Genomic DNA, 19,707 nt, shown 5'->3' with positions numbered 1-19,707 from the left:
GTTTTATTCATAACGGCTGATGTGGAAAATACGGTGACGCAGCACGATTTCGCGCACTTTCAAAGTTAATTTTCGACACGAACGCCCGAGTTTTTTCAAAAAAAAATTATACAATGAGTATCAGTGAGACCTAAGGAACATTTTGAAACCAAAATTTCAGGTGGCCACCAGCTAAAGGATTACCCTAACAATGTTGAGGAACAACAATACCAAATGGTGGTCAAGTCAAGAAAAATTCGAGGTGAAAATTTCATAAGTTTTATCTTATATATATACAATAGAATAAGGGTAAGGTCCTGGTTGCAAGCACGCCAGTGGATTTAGATTATTGGCAAAAGTTGGCTCATTACCCCAGAAATTATATTTTTTTACAAAGTTTCAAAACTCCCAAAGTTATGTCATTTGATTCAGTTTGTTGTTGTTTTATTCGTTCTAACTTTCCAAAAATGCCAAGAAAAGCTGTAATATTTCATCTTCTTGTCAACCAGTTCTTGTGTCCAGATGAAACCAATCTTGAAAAACTGAACCAACTACTGCAGGTGGTTATGTGTTGTGTTTATATTCTTCTACTAGACATAATCCATATTGTGATATTTAAATTACTAGAACATTTTAAAGGTTTGTGATGATAAGTAAAGAAATTAGGGAAAATGTATATAACATATTCTGTTTTTAGGGGATATTTTCACAGAAAAATGTTATCGCAGTCCCCAAATTCCAAGACCATTGACATGTAAGTATAAAAACTTTTATGTTTTTTTATACCGCATTAAAAGTACTGATTTTTGTGTAAAAACCAATTCGCGGTTATTATTTTGTTTACACTTTGTAAAACTCATAGCTTAATGGTATTCACACTTGTGAACCTGAAAATTATAATTTTACTAGCAAAAGTAATAAAATTTTGTGTTTAATTTTAAGATTCACCAACACCTTCCTACATATTGAGTAAAGGTAACTTAAACTATTATCATTAATTAAATGAACAAATAAAATTCTAAACATATTAACATCCGGTAACTAGAATTCAATCTGAAAAAAATCAATTTAACAATATTGGCATGTGTTGGATAACTTTTGTAATTTTGTAAATATTTTTAACGAAATATGTTATACCAAAGTTTTTATTAAAATGTTTATTTATTAGTACTGTATTAAGAAAATGGTGATTGAAATTTAAATTTTAAAAACAATGTATTCGTTTCATCATAGAACGAGCAAGAGATGTTTCAACCTATAAAAGAAAGAATGTTCATGTTTTGAATTGTAGTTCAAATTTGTATGGTGATCATTTAATAAACAGTGATGAGAAGGTTAGTATGTAAAATATAAATGTATGTTGTTGATGTAGGGAAGAGCTAATATATCAACAATAAGGTTGCAGCCTGAAAAGAGATTGTTTTATTTTTCCAGGTATATCCTATTCGACATTGTTTCCCAAAGGCTCATGTTTTGATACTGAACAACTATAAAGGGTTTAAATGTGGACCACAACATCACAGACACGAAGCTGAAAGAGATGTAGAACTAATGGAGCAATTATGGTGGGGGTTTCAATGTGAAGTTAAAGTAGAAGAAAACCGAACTGCTGAGGTTTGTGCATTTGTTACTAAGTAGTCAGCAACTGTTGGCTTGTTATCAGATTGTTTAATTCTAACAAGAAATCCATGTAATGAAAAGACGATACTTTGGCCAAATTCCAAAGATATGACTTGTGACAAATCACAACAAAACACAGTTTGTAGTTCTAAAAATATACCTGGGGTGTGTAATTGGTCTGAATGAAGTAAGTGCTAGAGTTTTTCAGGTGAAAATACAAAGAATAGTTAATGCTAAATGACAAAAAAATTTATTGTAATATATGATCTTTTTCTGTGTAACTGTATTTACATATTATACTAATAATAATAACTTTTATTTATTTGATTACAGTAGCAAAGTTTGAAAATTAATTAAAACGAAATGGACATGCTGACAAAGCAACATTTGTATAAACACAGTTATGGTTAAAAACATATTTACATTCAAATGAATGAAAAAAGTGGTTGCAACACCTAGCAAGTATGAACTTTCTCAATGACCTCGTAGTATTCATATTCTTCTTGTACTTCTAAAGTTTTTTGTTAATTTTTTCAAATAGCATGTATGTAAAACAAAGTGTTAAACAAAATATACCACTATAGATTTGAAAAATAAAACCTAAAACATACCTAAAAAATTAAAATAAATTAGTATGTTTTTTATCTTATGTTTAATTTCAGAAAATGCTGAAAAGTTTAGTCAAGTTTTCACAAAGCAACATTCATGAAAAATGTGACTTCTGTGTTGTGATAATTTTAGGCCATGGAAACTTCAGTAAGTTACAATTAATATTTTAAATAATATTGATGTATATATACATTTAATATTTTAAATAATATTGATGATTTATACTTTTACTCTTTACCATATACATTCATTGATATGCCGTATCATCTATGTTTATTATTCTAAAACATTTATGTCAATACAGTGGATGGCCAGAATGTAGTTTGTGGAAATGACGATAAAAACATTCCAACTGAAGATGTCGTGAAATTATTTCATAACTCAACAGATCGTCCTCATTTGAATGGCAAACCCAAGCTTATCTTCTTCCAGAGTTTACGTAAAGGTGAAAATACTAAATATCTTTATAACAGTGTTACAGATAATAGTATTAGATGATAATAAAACCATTGTACTACTAGTAACATGGTACTGTTTCTTTATCCTAGATAAAAATAGACAAGTCTGCCAAGTACTTAAAAAAAAATCATGGCTATACATATAATTATACAATGAGCAGTTTTTATTAAAATCAGTATTTTTTTCATTGGCAGATTCTGCATCTCCAAAAGCGATTGTATCTTTAACAGGTATGATGTTCATGTGTTTTAATATGAGGTAGAAATATGCTCAAGTTGTAAAAGCATGGAGTAGCCAACGCTTTGTATCAAAATAACTTTAGCTTTAGTTTGTTTTGCTTTTAATTGAATTATCGAATATGAAAACACACGCAAATCTTAATTCGCTCACGTTGGGATTCGTTAATTTTCAGAAAACAAATTACCAACGAAGCAAAAAATAATTTAAAAAAAAGTCATGCTGGCTTGTCCTATCTTTTAGTTGCTTCTCTTTATTCATTATTCATATTTTCGTGTGCAACATTATAGCAATAACATTTGTGCTCAGCATTCAACCTTTTTACCCAAACGCTGAGCTTCAAAACAGGTGGTGCTTGGTCAGAGATCGGCCCATTCCTAACTTGGTATAAATTTAACACCACATTAACCAGAACCACTTATTAGATACAGATGCACCTACACTACAGGAAGAACAAGCTGTCTGTACTAAAGAGCAAAAGGTTCCAGAGGAAAGTGACATTCTGGTTGCTTACCCCACAGTTAAGGGTAATTCAGTTGAAATATTTACTTAGAATGAGAAAGTTCATGCTGTTTAAGGAGCATACATGTTGTAACCACAACCACGTAACTATCTATATCTAACTTACCTTGTGAGCATTAGGTGTATGAACACACCATGTGTGTCTGGTGTATAAGAAGACACCCATGTTATAACTCAACAGTGAGCATGAGGTGTATGAATACACCATGTGTGCCAGGTGTATAAAAAGACACCCATGTTATAACTCGACAGTGAGCATGAGGTGTATGAATACACCATGTGTGTCTGGTGTATAAGAAGACAACCATGTTATAACTCAACAGTGAGAATGAGTTTATATTTTAGGTGACATGTCCTTCCGTAATGAAGCAACAGGTTCTTGGTTCATCAAGGCGATTGCAACAGTGTTTTCTGAACAAGCAAAGAATGAACATGTAGCTGACATGATGACTATGGTAACATGATTATTGTTCACTCATAAAAGTTTAGTTTTCAGAAAATATTTGTTTACAAGATATTCTAGAATATCATTGCTATGATGCATTAGGAGAAAAAGTGCATACTAAACTGAGACGGTCTGGTTACATCATGAAATAAATTATACATAGTGCTAACTAAACTGTAATTTTAGCCCTATAAGAAAAATTACTTAACTGTTCATTTAAATTAAAAAATAATAATTCAAGAATCATTTTTGTGGTGTTCAGTAAATAAGCCACTAAGAAAGCCCAGTTTGATGTTTACTTTGCTCTTAAAATCATTTATATCCACATTTGTAAAGGTCAGATATTCGGTGTCTCAACAAATGGCTAATGCTCCAATGGAACAGTTTCATGGGTGCCAGGTATCTACTGAAACTCAGGACAGACTTAGAAAAAAACTTTATCTCTTCCCAGGATTTCCTTAAACGAACAACTAAACATTTTCAAGTAAGGCAGAAGGCATTTTCATTTCTGTCTGTCAATGACCTAATAGCTTATAGAACAGTATATACAAGAAAAAGTCATAACAATTAACAATTAAAAAGCGTATTGTGTCATGTTACTCCTAACTTGTTTTTTGCTGTAAATCTAAATAATTTTGTAATTGATTCTGCAGTAGTTCGATTAACTTGTGCCTTTATTATAAAACATTTGTAATCTTTTTATGCTTTTGAATAAGTTTATAAATATATATATATCTATTGTTTACCACTGTACTTCTAACCCTTCATTAATATTTTATTCATCGTATAGATATTAATCATTATGTGGATTTTTCTGTGTAGATTTTACTGATCGATTGTTTCAATAAAGTTGTCACTAGTTTAAAACTGTATACGCTTCTGTATTTGTAAATAAAGAAAATATAGATGCCTAGGAAAGGTGTGATTGTGTTTGCGGTACAAATTTAATGATAAAGTTTATCCAAATCTAACTTAATGTATGTGGAATACTAAAGAACATGATTTACGATTAGGAAATAAGGGACATTATGTTCCAACGCTAACCATCTTACCGCACAGTACTATACCAAAGTCCCTCGGAAAACTTTTTGGTTATTATTGAGACATTGCATTAAGGTCATTGTTTTGTGTGCCACTTTCTTCCATAACAAATTGGCAGATGTTATATTCGACCAAGTATTCGACTTGTTTCGATTAAGGCAGAGAATTTACAAGGTAAGAGGTATGTATCTCAAGCTCACTTATTCATATGTTGTCCAATATTTTGTTTATAGAAATAATTTGGTATAACCCCTAACAACTATATTTTGCACGTGGCAACAATATTTTGTCCATAGAAACCATTTGTTATTACCACTAACAACTATATTTTGTACGTGGCAATCATATTTTGCCCAAAGAAAAAAATTGTTATTACCACTAACAACCATAATTTGTACGTGGCAACCATATTTTGCCCATAGAAACCATTTGTTATTACCACTAACAACTATATTTTGTACGTGGCAATCATATTTTGCCCCCCCAAAAAAATTGTTATTACCACTAACAACTATATTTTGTACGTGGCATTCATATTTTGTCCATAGAAACCATTTGTTATTACCACTAACAACTATATTTTGAACGTGGCAATCATATTTTGTTCATAGAAACCATTTGTTATTACCACTAACAACTATATTTTGTACGTGGCAATCATATTTTGCCCAAAGAAAAAAATTGTTATTACCACTAACAACTATATTTTGTACGTGGCATTCATATTTTGTTCATAGAAACCATTTGTTATTACCACTAACAACTATATTTTGTACGTGGCAACCATATTTCGTCCATAGAAACCATTTGTTATTACCACTAACAACTATATTTTGTACGTGGCAATCATATTTTGCCCAAAGAAAAAATTTGTTATTACCACTAACAACTATATTTTGTACGTGGCATTCATATTTTGTCCATAGAAACCATTTGTTATTACCACTAACAACTATATTTTGTACGTGGCATTCATATTTTGTTCATAGAAACCATTTGTTATTACCACTAACAACTATATTTTGTACGTGGCAACCATATTTCGTTCATAGAAACCATTTGTTATTACCACTAACAACTATATTTTGTACGTGGCAATCATATTTTGCCCAAAGAAAAAATTTGTTATTACCACTAACAACTATATTTTGTACGTGGCAACCATATTTTGACCATAGAAACCATTTGTTATTACCACTAACAACTATATTTTGTACGTGGCAATCATATTTTGCCCAAAGAAAAAATTTGTTATTACCACTAACAACTATATTTTGTACGTGGCAACCATATTTTGTCCATAGAAACCATTTGTTATTACCACTAACAACTATGTTTTGTACGTGGCAACCATATTTCGTTCATAGAAACCATTTGTTATTACCACTAACAACTATATTTTGTACGTGGCAATCATATTTTGCCCAAAGTAAAAGTTTGTTATTACCACTAACAACTATATTTTGTACGTGGCATTTATATTTTGTTGATAGAAACCATTTGTTATTACCACTAACCACTATATTTTGTACGTGGCAACCATGTTTTGTCCGTAGAAACCATTTGTTATTACCACTAACAACTATATTTTGTACGTGGCAACCATACTTCGTCCATAGAAACCATTTGTTATTACCACTAACAACCATATTTTGTACGTGGCAATCATATTTTGCCCATAGAAACCATTTGTTATTACCATTAACAACTATATTTTGTACGTGGCAACCATATTTTGTCCATAAAAACCATTTGTTATAATCACTAACAACTATATTTTGTACGTGGCATTCATATTTTGTTCATAGAAACCATTTGTTATTACCACTAACCACTATATTTTGTACTTGGCAACCATGTTTTGTCCATAGAAACCATTTGTTATTACCACTAACAACTATATTTTGCACGTGGCAAACATATTTTGTCCATAGAAACCATTTGATATTACCACTAACAACTATATTAGGTACGTGGCATCCATATTTTGTCCATAGAAACCATTTGTTATTACAACTAACAACTATATTAGGTACGTGGCAACAATATTTAGTCAATAGAAACCATTTGTTATTACCAATAACAACTATATTTTCTACTTTGCAATCATATTTTGTCCATAGAAACCATTTGTTATTACCACTAACAACTTTATTTTGTACGTGGCATCCATATTTTGTTCATAGAAACCATTTGTTATTACCAATAACAACTATATTTTGTACGGGGCAATCATATTTTGTCCATAGATACTATTCGTTATTGCCACTATCAACTATATTTTGTACGTGGCAATCATATTTTGTCCATAGAAACCATTTGTTATTACTACTAACAACTATATTTGGTACGTGGCAACCATATTTTGTCCATAGAAATCATTTGTTATTACCACTAACAACCATATTTTGTACGTGGCAATTATATTTTGCCTATAGAAACCATTTGTTATTACAATCAACAACCATACTTCATACCTGGCAACCATATTTTGCCCATAGAAACCATTTGTTATTACCACTAACAACTATATTTGGTACGTGGCAACCATATTTTGTCAATAGAAACCATTTGTTATTACCACTAACAACTATATTTTGCACGTGGCAACCATATTTTGTCCATAGAAACCATTTGTTATTACCACTAACAACAATATTTTGTACGTGGCAACCATATTTTGTCAAGAGAAACCATTTGTTATTACAATCAACAACCATACTTCATACCTGGCAACCATATTTTGCCCATAGAAACCATTTGTTATTACCACTAACAACTATATTTGGTACGTGGCAACCATATTTTGTCAATAGAAACCATTTGTTATTACCAATAACAACTATATTTTCTACTTGGCAATCATATTTTGTCCATAGAAACCATTTGTTATTACCACTAACAACTTTATTTTGTACGTGGCATCCATATTTTGTCCATAGAAACTATTCGTTATTGCCACTATCAACTATATTTTGTACGTGGCAATCATATTTTGTTCATAGAAACCATTTGTTATTACCAATAACAACTATATTTTCTACTTGGCAATCATATTTTGTCCGTAGAAACTATTCGTTATTGCCACTATCAACTATATTTTGTACGTGGCAATCATATTTTGTCTATAGAAACCATTTGTTATTACTACTAACAACTATATTTGGTACGTGGCAACCATATTTTGTCCATAGAAACCATTTGTTATTACCACTAACAACTATATTTGGAACGTGGCAACAATATTTTGTCCATAGAAATCATTTGTTATTACCACTAACAACAATATTTTGTACGTGGCAATTATATTTTGCCTATAGAAACCATTTGTTATTACAATCAACAACCATATTTCATACCTGGCAACCATATTTTGCCCATAGAAACCATTTGTTATTACAATCAACAACCATATTTCATACCTGGCAACCATATTTTGCCAATACAAACCATTTGTTACTACCACCAACAACTATATTTTGTACGTGGCATCCATATTATGTCAATAGAAACCATTTGTTATTACCACAAACAACGTTATTTTGTACGTGGCAACCATGTTTTGTGAATAGAAACCCTTTGTTATTACCACTAACAACTATATTTTGTACGTGGCAACCATATTTTGTCAAGAGAAACCATTTGTTATTAACAATAACAACTATATTTTCTACTTGGCAATCATATTTTGTCCTTAGAAACCATTTGTTATTACCACTAACAACTTTATTTTGTACGTGGCATCCATATTTTGTTCAAAGAAACCATTTGTTATTACCAATAACAACTATATTTTGTACGTGGCAATCATATTTTGTCCATAGAAACCATTCGTTATTACCACTAACAACTATATTAGGGACGTGGCATCCATATTTTGTCCATAGAAACCATTTGTCATTACCACTAACAACTATATTTTGTACGTGGCAACCATATTTTGTCCATAGAAACCATTTGTTATTACCACTAACAACTATATTAGGCACGTGGCATCCCTATTTTGTCAATAGAAACCATTTGTTATTACCAATAACAACTATATTTTCTACTTGGCAACCATATTTTGTCCATAGAAACCATTTGTTATTACCACTAACAACTTTATTTTGTACTTGGCAATCATATTTTGTCCATAGAAACCATTTGTTATTACCACTAACAACTTTATTTTGTACGTGGCATCCATATTTTGTCCATAAAAACTATTCGTTATTGCCACTATCAACTATATTTTCTACTTGGCAATCATATTTTGTCCATAGAAACCATTTGTTATTACCAATAACAATTATATTTTCTACTTGGCAATCATATTTTGTCCATAGAAACCATTTGTTATTACCACTAACAACTTTATTTTGTACGTGGCATCCATATTTTGTCCATAGAAACTATTCGTTATTGCCACTATCAACTATATTTTGTACGTGGCAATCATATTTTGTTCATAGAAACCATTTGTTATTACCAATAACAACTATATTTTCTACTTGGCAATCATATTTTGTCCATAGAAACCATTTGTTATTACCACTAACAACAATATTTTGTACGTGGCAACAATATTTTGTCCATAGAAATCATTTGTTATTACCACTAACAACAATATTTTGTACGTGGCAATTATATTTTGCCTATAGAAACCATTTGTTATTACAATCAACAACCATATTTCATACCTGGCAACCATATTTTGCCCATAGAAACCATTTTTTATTACAATCAACAACCATATTTCATACCTGGCAACCGTATTTTGCCAATACAAACCATTTGTTACTACCACTAACAACTATATTTTGTACGTGGCATCCATATTATGTCAATAGAAACCATTTGTTATAACCACAAACAACGTTATTTTGTACGTGGCAACCATGTTTTGTGAATAGAAACCATTTGTTATTACCACTAACAACTATAATTTGTACGTGGCAACCATATTTTGTCAAGAGAAACCATTTGTTATTACCAATAACAACTATATTTTCTACTTGGCAATCATATTTTGTCCTTAGAAACCATTTGTTATTACCACTAACAACTTTATTTTGTACATGGCATCCATATTTTGTTCATAGAAACCATTTGTTATTACCAATAACAACTATATTTTGTACTTGGCAATCATATTTTGTCCATAGAAACCATTTGTTATTACCACTAACAACTATATTTTGTATGTGGCAACCATTTTTTGCCCATAGAAACCATTTGTTATCACCACTAACAACTATATTTTGTACGTGGCAACCATATTTTTGTCCATAGAAACCATTTGTTATTACCACCAACAACTATATTTTGTACGTGGCATCCACATTTTTTCCATAGAAACTATTCGTTATTACCACTAACAACTATATTTTGTACGTGGCAACCATATTTTGCCCATAGAAACCAATTGTTATTATCACTAACAACTATATTTTGTACTTGGCAACCATATTTTGTCCATAGAAACCATTTGTTATTGCCATTAACAACCATATTTTGACCATAGAAACCATTTGCTATTACCACTAACAACCATATTTTGACCATAGAAACCATTTGTTATTACAATCAACAACCATATTTCATACCTGGCAACCATATTTTGCCAATACAAACCATTTGTTACTGCCACTATCAATTATATTTTGTACGTGGCATCCATATTATGTCAATAGAAACCATTTGTTATTACCACAAACAACGTTATTTTGTACGTGGCAACCATGTTTTGTGAATAGAAACCATTTTTTATTACCACTAACTACTATATTTTGTACGGGGCAATCATATTTTGTCCGTAGAAACCATTTGATATTACCACTAACAACTATATTAGGTACGTGGCATCCATATTTTGTCCATAGAAACCATTTGTTATTACCACTAACAACTATATTAGGTACGTGGCAACAATATTTAGTCAATAGAAACCATTTGTTATTACCAATAACAACTATATTTTCTACTTTGCAATCATATTTTGTCCATAGAAACCATTTGTTATTACCACTAACAACTTTATTTTGTACGTGGCAACCATATTTTGTTCATAGAAACCATCTGTTATTACCACTAACAACCATATTTTGTACGTGGCATTCATATTTTGTTCATAGAAACCATCTGTTATTACCACTAACAACCATATTTTGTACGTGGCATTCATATTTTGTCCATAGAAACCATTTTTTATTACCACTAATAACTATATTTTGTACGTGGCAATCATATTTTGTCCGTAGAAACCATTTTTTATGACCACTAACAACTATATTTTGTACTTGGCAACCATATTTTGTCCACAGAAACCATTTGTTAATACCACTAACAACTATATGTTGTTTGTGGCAACCATATTTTGTCCACAGAAACTATTCGTTATTACCACTAACAACTATATTTTGTTCGTGGCAACCATATTTTGTCCATAGAAACCATTTTTTATTGCCACCAACAACCATATTTTGACCATAGAAACCATTTGCTATTACCACTAACAACCATATTTTGTACGTGGCACCATATTTTGTCTATAGAAACCATTTGTTATTACCACTAACACCTATATTTGGTACGTGGCAACCATTTTTTGTCTATAGAAACCATTTGTTATTACCACTAACCACTATATTTTGTACGTGGCACCCATATTTTTTCCATAGAAAGCATTTGATATTACCACTAACAACTATATTTGGTACGTGGCAACCATATTTTTTTCATAGAAATCATTTGTTGTTACCACTAACAACTATATTTTGTACGTCGCACCCATATTTTTTCCATAGAAAGCATTTGATATTACCACTAACAACTATATTTGGTACGTGGCAACCATATTTTGTCCATAGAAACCATTTGTTATTACCACTAACAAGTATATTTTGTACGTGGCATCCATATTTTGTCCATAGAAACTATTTGTTATTACCACTAACAACTATATTTTATACGTGGCATCCATTCTTTGTCTATAGAAACCATTTGTTATTACCACAAACAACGTTATTTTGTACGTGGCAACCATATTTTGTCCTTAGAAACCATTTGTTATTACCATTAACAACAATTTTTTGTACGTGGCAACCATATTTTGTCCTTAGAAACCATTTGTTATTACCATTAACAACAATTTTTTGTACGTGGCAACCATATTTTGTCCATAGAAACCATTTGTTATTACCACTAACAACTATATTTTGTACGTGGCAACCATATTTTGTCCATAGAAACCATTTGTTGATACCACTAACAACTATATTTTGGTATGTAGCAATCATATTTTGTCCATAGAAATCATTTGTTATTACCACTAACAACTATATTTTGTTCGTGGCAACCATATTTTGTCCATAGAAACCATTTGTTGTTACCACTAATAACTATATTTCGTACCTGGCAACCATATTTTGTCAATACAAACCATTTTTCATTACCACTAACAGCTATATTTGGAACGTGGCAACCATAGTTTCTCCATAAAAACCATAATTTATTACCACTAACCACTATATTTTGTACTTGGCATCCACATTTTATCCATGGAAACTATTCGTTATTACCACTAACAACCATATTTTGTACGTGGCAACCATTTTTTGTCCATAGCAACTATTTTTTATTCCCATCAACAACTATATTTTGTTCGTGGCAACCATATTTTGTCCATAGAAACCATTTGTTATAACCACTAACAACTATATTTTATTCGTGGCAACCATATTTTGTCCATAGAAACCATTTGTTGATACCACTAACAACTATATTTGGTACGTGGCAACCATATTTTTTCCATAGAAATCATTTGTTATAACCACTAACAACTCTATCTTGTACGTGGCAATCATATTTGCCCATAGAAACCATTTGTTATTACCACTAACAACTATATTTGGTACGTGGCAACCATATTTTGTCCACAGAAACCATTTGTTATTACCACTAACAACTATATTTTGTTCGTGGCAACCATATTTTGTCCATAGAAACCATTTGTTGTTACCACTAATAACTATATTTCGTACCTGGCAACCATATTTTGTCAATACAAACCATTTTTCATTACCACTAACAGCTATATTTTGAACGTGGCAACCATAGTTTCTCCATAAAAACCATAATTTATTACCACTAACCACTATATTTTGTACTTGGCATCCACATTTTATCCATGGAAACTATTCGTTATTACCACTAACAACCATATTTTGTACGTGGCAACCATTTTTTGTCCATAGCAACTATTTTTTATTCCCATCAACAACTATATTTTGTTCGTGGCAACCATATTTTGTCCATAGAAACCATTTGTTATAACCACTAACAACTATATTTTGTACGTGGCAACCATATTTTTGCCCATAGAAACCATTTGTTATAACCACTAACAACTATATTTTGTACGTGGCAACCATATTTTTGTCCATAGAAACCATTTGTTATTACCACTAACAACTATATTTTGTACCTGGCAACCATATTTTGTCCATAGCAACTATTTTTTATTCCCACCAACAATTATATTTTGTTCGTGGCAAACATATTTTGTCTATAGAAACTATTCGTTATTACCACCAACAACTATATTTTGTACGTGGCATCCACATTTTTTCCATAGAAACTATTCGTTATTACCACTAACAACTATATTTTGTATGTGGCAACCATTTTTTGTCCATAGCAACTATTTTTTATTCCCACCAACAACTATATTTTGTTCCTGGCAACCATATTTTGTCTATAGAAACTATTCGTTATTACCACCAACAACTATATTTTGTACGTGGCATCCACATTTTTTCCATAGAAACTATTCGTTATTACCACTAACAACTATATTTTGTATGTGGCAACCATTTTTTGTCCATAGCAACTATTTTTTATTCCCATCAACAACTATATTTTGTTCGTGGCAACCATATTTTGTCCATAGAAACCATTTGTTATAACCACTAACAACTATATTTTGTTCGTGGCAACCATATTTTGTCCATAGAAACCATTTGTTGATACCACTAACAACTATATTTGGTACGTGGCAACCATATTTTTTCCATAGAAATCATTTGTTATAACCACTAACAACTCTATCTTGTACGTGGCAATCATATTTTGTCCACAGAAACCATTTGTTATTACCACTAACAACTATATTTTGCACTTGGCAACCATATTTTGTCCACAGAAACCATTTGTTATTACCACTAACAACTATATTTTGTTCGTGGCAACCATATTTTGTCCATAGAAACCATTTGTTGTTACCACTAATAACTATATTTCGTACCTGGCAACCATATTTTGTCAATACAAACCATTTTTCATTACCACTAACAGCTATATTTTGAACGTGGCAACCATAGTTTCTCCATAAAAACCATAATTTATTACCACTAACCACTATATTTTGTACTTGGCATCCACATTTTATCCATGGAAACTATTCGTTATTACCACTAACAACCATATTTTGTACGTGGCAACCATTTTTTGTCCATAGCAACTATTTTTTATTCCCATCAACAACTATATTTTGTTCGTGGCAACCATATTTTGTCCATAGAAACCATTTGTTATAACCACTAACAACTATATTTTGTACGTGGCAACCATATTTTTGCCCATAGAAACCATTTGTTATAACCACTAACAACTATATTTTGTACGTGGCAACCATATTTTTGTCCATAGAAACCATTTGTTATTACCACTAACAACTATATTTTGTACCTGGCAACCATATTTTGTCCATAGCAACTATTTTTTATTCCCACCAACAATTATATTTTGTTCGTGGCAAACATATTTTGTCTATAGAAACTATTCGTTATTACCACCAACAACTATATTTTGTACGTGGCATCCACATTTTTTCCATAGAAACTATTCGTTATTACCACTAACAACTATATTTTGTATGTGGCAACCATTTTTTGTCCATAGCAACTATTTTTTATTCCCACCAACAACTATATTTTGTTCCTGGCAACCATATTTTGTCTATAGAAACTATTCGTTATTACCACCAACAACTATATTTTGTACGTGGCATCCACATTTTTTCCATAGAAACTATTCGTTATTACCACTAACAACTATATTTTGTATGTGGCAACCATTTTTTGTCCATAGCAACTATTTTTTATTCCCACCAACAACTATATTTTGTTCGTGGCATCCATATTTTTGTCCATAGAAACCATAATTTATTACCACCAACAACTATATTTTGTACGTGGCATCCATATTTTGCCCATAGGAACCATTTGTTATTATCACTAACAACTATATTTTGTACTTGGCAACCATATTTTGTCCACAGAAACCATTTGTTATTACCACTAACAACTATTTTTTGTTCGTGGCAACCATATTTTGTCCATAGAAACCATTTGTTATTGCCATTAACAACCATATTTTGACCATAGAAACCATTTGCTATTACCACTAACAACCATATTTTGACCATAGAAACCATTTGTTATTACCACTAACAACTATATTTTGTTCGTGGCAACCATATTTTGTCCGTAGAAACCATTTGTTATTACCATTAACAACTATATTTTGTACTTGGCAACCATATTTTGTCCACAGAAACCATTTGTTATTACCACTAACAACCATATTTTGTTCGTGGCAACCATATTTTGTCTATAGAAACCATTTTTTATTGCCACCAACAACCATATTTTGACCATAGAAACCATTTGCTATTACCACTAACAACCATATTTTGACCATAGAAACCATTTGGTATTACCGCTAACAACTATATTTTTTACGTGGCAACCATATTCATTACCCGGTAACCATTATTTTTGCCACAACGTTTGGAAAGATCATTTTATTTTAATAACGAAGAAAATGAACATAAAACCACAGTCGTTAAATCACGTTATGAATTAAAGGTGTAGGAAAGAGTCTGAGTCAAAAAGTGTGGCTGTTGCACCCAATATGTGGTCAATTTGCACTGAGTTACTAAAATTTAATTGAAACAATTTATTGTAACGTTCAACCTTTTTTGTTCGAACTGTGTGATTGCATGGTTCAGGCATGCAATCATACAAACAAGGGAAACGGAATGTCACTTTAAAAAGCTACGGAATTGAAAATTAAAAATAATACGGCTCACGAAATAAACACCATGAAAAAATAACATAACAGAGCACGACTTAACATAACAGAGCACGAAAGAGTATACATCATTAGATTACCATGCTACAGGAAGAAAAAAAATGTGCGTAAAAACACGACCCGTATAATGGAAAGAATCGGATTTAAAGAGGATTGACCCAAAGATTGGATCATGATGGAAAAAAAAACTTCACCAATAGTTCACAAGGAATAGGTGCATACCAACATCTGTACCGAAACCTTCACGTGTCACAAACGAAACCCACGTGCCACCGGTCCTGTGGGACAGATACGTCATGGTACCACGGTATATAGTAAACAGTTTATGTATATACCTTCCTCGATTTGGATCGCTTCATTCATCCAGGGACGTGAACAATTTTGTTGCCGATGTTGTAATCTGTAAGGTAGCGTATAGTCGAGGTTTAACCGGTGCTCAATCAAACAAAGAATGGAAACCTGTCCTATCCTACTATATGCGTTTGGTATGGTCATGGCCCACTCAATACATGGTCATGGCAAAATGTATTGATTAGGCCATGGTATGGTGTAGACTGTAGACGAATATTTATCTTTGCCATTCACATGGTGTCATTGCATTATTATTAAATAAGGTTTATTTGGCACATAGTGACCATATAGATTCTTCATCGTAAAAAGATCGTTTTTCGTCGAGCAGCCTTTCTACAAAAGTTTCCCAAAATTGTTCATTTTAAATTGGCCACAATTGAAATATAATTTCGATTTTTTTTATTTTCTACCAAATGAGACGAGACAAAAAGAATGAAACCCTGTGCTATTTTACCCCATCATAATATATGCGTTTTTTAATTATTAGAACAGTACACAGTCACTTTCCAGACACCTTGAATATAACATTAAATGTAACTTTTCCTCGTGTGGCCGGCAGCGACAGTCGCTATAACACGGGTGTTCTATCCTCGCGATTCCCAGAGACCTTTGTTAATTGTTTAAAACACAATCATGATATTTGGATATTACGTGCTATAGGTGTCCCGTCTTGCCCCACCCTACTATATTGCATGTTATAACGCGTATATGTAAACCAGCTGTATTTAATGAAAAATGAAATCGGTTTAAAAATAATTTCCATTCCTTCAAATATAATTGTCACTAACCAATGCACTAACTCAAGTACGTTTTTAAACATAAAAAAATAATTATACATTCAGCTCAGGAAAAAATAGCCTACCAATTATAAAATTTGACTTCGTTTTCCATTAACCTACATCGACACGCGTACCACTTGGAGGCGCAAGAAGGCCGTCCAGGGTTGGCATTCTCGTCTACCGACTAAAGTAGTCGCCGCCTACATTCGACTTTGCTTTATTAGTCACTCGACTAAAACTTTAGGCGGTAGATTTTGACATAACAACTTTTGTAATAAGTAATGCACAGAAACTTAGCCGGCCGACTAAAAGAGCGCTGTAATTATTTTACAAAGTCGAGCTATTAAACCAATGTTTTATGTTTCTTTACTGACACAACTTGTTTAGTACTATAATTCAAATAATGTAAACTGCACGAGTCATTCGCTTGTTTTCAAAACATTCTTTGGTCACGTTGTCGTCACGCATGACAGTCAGACTCAACGTCGGTCAGACTATACTGTGGAAATCTATGGTACTGTGGGGGAAGATGGGACACCTTTAGCACATAATGTGCAAATATCCTGATCGTGTTTTAAACATTTAACAACGGGCTATGCGAGTCGTGAGGATACGGTTTTATATATCTGTGAATGTTTTTTTTTACTACCAAATGGGACGAATAAGCATCCCATCTTTCCCCACCCTACTATATAACCAAACTGTACCTTCGGCGCGGTGATAGTTTAGTCGGTAGCCGAGAAAAACATCCCAGGTGGTGTGTTATCAACCTGATAAACAAATTCGAAATTTAAGAGAGCTTGCCCTTTAAATACTGTTGTACAAAGTTACTATATGCAAGTTAAAATGCAACTATATATAATTCCTACGCGAGTATAACATTGTTTATATATTGTGATAAAGTAATTTATTTTTGGGTTTAACGAACTAAAACGATGGATATCTACAAACATATAATAAAGATATAACACAGCATAATAAACCTAAAGCAAACGCTATATAACGTAACTGTACTGCAGTACCAGCTAACTGTACGCACAACACGACACAGAAGGACACAGCAAAAGCGCAAAAGCGCAAAAGCGAAGGACACGTCAAAATCGTTAATTACTCGGCGGCAGGAATAAAGACGTCGGAATGCGATCAAGGTAACAAGTAAACTGCCACCACATATATCTATGCAAACAAATCAGACATTTTCTTGTTCAAGAACAAGGTTCCGTAAACAAGTTTATTCGTATTCCATCATAAACCAGTATCCTCTGATCAAAGGCACCGCCGGTAACTATAGGCATTATGACATCATAGCAGCGTTAAAGTTATCCAGGGTAGTTCCGTTTCGTATCACACGGAAAGTAAACATTACGAATGCAGGTAACTTTGGTTTATTACTACTAATAATTATTTAATAGTTTGATGAGTTTTGGCCATATTTTAATTATAAGAAAATTAAGAGTTATTAATGATGACGTCATATCATGGATAAAGGGTTAATGATGACGTCATAGTATGTTGAAACGTGTTTAATGATGACGTCATATTTTAGAAAGTTTAATGATGACGTCATATTACGTAAAAAGTGTTTAAATGACGTCAGAGTTTGTATAAAGTGCTTGTGTTATTCTTTCGTTTTTCGCTAAAAACACTGTCCGCTCGCGCCTTTCTGAATGAGAGCGGCCACGCTTCAACAAATTTGTAACGTGATTTGTCACGTGGGTTGTGATTTGTCACTTCTCATTTTTTTCGCCACGCAACTTTCAAATCAGTTTTTTGAATTTCACGGTGTTTAAGCTGGAATATCTTTGGTTATACAGAACCGACCAAAACAAGTAAGGTGTCGTTGGAATTAGAAAAACACACTCTATCTATTAATGAGATGTACATTTGGGTGCGTTCAGGCCCTTTAAGTAGCGTATTCGTTTTCTCGATTTTTTATATCCGACAATCGTTATCAAATTGAATGTAGTTGCTTGGACATCATATACCAGGTATTTCATTTTGTGCCTAAAGCCACGCCCGTTGATAAATCGCGGCGAGCCAATCAGAAACACGCGGGTAAATGACGTAATATGCTACGTCACGTGCAGAAAAGTAGCTTCGGTTGTTATAAATATACCGAAGCCTTTCATTCGCAAACCTATTAAATCATATACTGTACCCCGAGAACCAATTGAAGTGGTAAAGTATTGGTCCTAAGTTCCCTATATAGTGGAGTGGGGGGAAGATGGGACACTTTTTGTTCCAATTTCTCGTCCGATTTGGTAGTTAACAATGAACGTTCAAAGAATTACAAAACCGTAGCCTCACGACTCCCATAGGCCAGTGTTAATTGTTTAAAGCACGATCAGGATATTTGGATATTGTGTGCTAAAGCTGTCTGTCCAACTTCCCCCACAGTACTATATTATAAAACGAGGTTTATTGAAGATTTGTATTTTAATGCATGACTGAATTATTTCGTCTCTTCGGTCACGATAACGAAAAACGGGAGAGTTTACAAATGCAAAACGACAAGTAGTAACGGTAAAA

At 32.4% G+C, this 19,707-nt stretch overlaps 1 protein-coding gene and 1 long non-coding RNA gene across 7 annotated transcripts in view; one reads left to right on the top strand and one right to left on the bottom strand.

Annotated features, from left to right (window-relative positions):
- The first annotated feature begins 90 nt into the window (after positions 1-90).
- On the top strand, positions 91-4,789 carry LOC149734346 (caspase-2-like). 4 transcript variants are annotated; one of them, XM_089880380.1, is made up of 12 exons: positions 91-241; positions 489-539; positions 677-733; positions 922-954; positions 1,213-1,313; positions 1,414-1,593; positions 2,262-2,355; positions 2,513-2,653; positions 2,862-2,897; positions 3,330-3,431; positions 3,772-3,881; positions 4,208-4,789. In XM_089880380.1, exons 6-12 carry the CDS (start codon positions 1,531-1,533, stop codon positions 4,331-4,333), a joined length of 672 nt encoding a protein of 223 aa, XP_089736506.1. In that variant the 5' UTR covers positions 91-241; positions 489-539; positions 677-733; positions 922-954; positions 1,213-1,313; positions 1,414-1,530; the 3' UTR covers positions 4,334-4,789. The 4 variants fall into 4 exon arrangements, with proteins under 4 accessions (XP_089736506.1, XP_089736507.1, XP_089736508.1 ...); XM_089880382.1 differs by having other exon boundaries at positions 104-241; positions 502-539; XM_089880381.1 differs by lacking the exon at positions 922-954.
- A 10,930-nt stretch (positions 4,790-15,719) lies between these two features.
- Positions 15,720-19,707, bottom strand: part of LOC149734341 (uncharacterized) — a 28,293-nt gene continuing 24,305 nt past the window's right edge. Inside the window, exons 2-4 of one of the 3 annotated variants that reach the window (XR_016385384.1) lie at positions 17,886-17,948; positions 16,384-16,448; positions 15,722-16,326 (exon numbers count right to left, since the gene is read on the bottom strand). This is a non-coding gene — a long non-coding RNA (uncharacterized LOC149734341). Of the gene's footprint in view, positions 16,449-17,885; positions 17,949-19,707 lie in introns of all 3 variants that reach the window. The other 2 variants (XR_016385385.1, XR_016385386.1) reach the window with 2 other exon arrangements.

The sequence above is a fragment of the Ciona robusta genome, chromosome 7 (assembly GCF_009617815.1).
Source record: "Ciona robusta chromosome 7, ASM961781v2".
In the NCBI taxonomy this organism is placed as follows: Eukaryota; Metazoa; Chordata; class Ascidiacea; order Phlebobranchia; family Cionidae; genus Ciona; species Ciona robusta.
The sequence above is the reverse complement of the archived record's forward strand: the minus strand, read 5'-3'. Positions and strand labels throughout refer to the sequence as shown.

Bases quoted from the DNA above. Each gene is read 5' to 3' on its own strand.
- LOC149734346 (XM_089880381.1), top strand. From the start codon at position 1,531: ATGGAGCAATTATGGTGGGGGTTTCAATGTGAAGTTAAAGTAGAAGAA. The intron at 2,654-2,861 runs GTGAAAATACTA...TTTCATTGGCAG, and splicing joins CTTCCAGAGTTTACGTAAAG to ATTCTGCATCTCCAAAAGCG. The intron at 3,432-3,771 runs GTAATTCAGTTG...TTTATATTTTAG, and splicing joins TGCTTACCCCACAGTTAAGG to GTGACATGTCCTTCCGTAAT.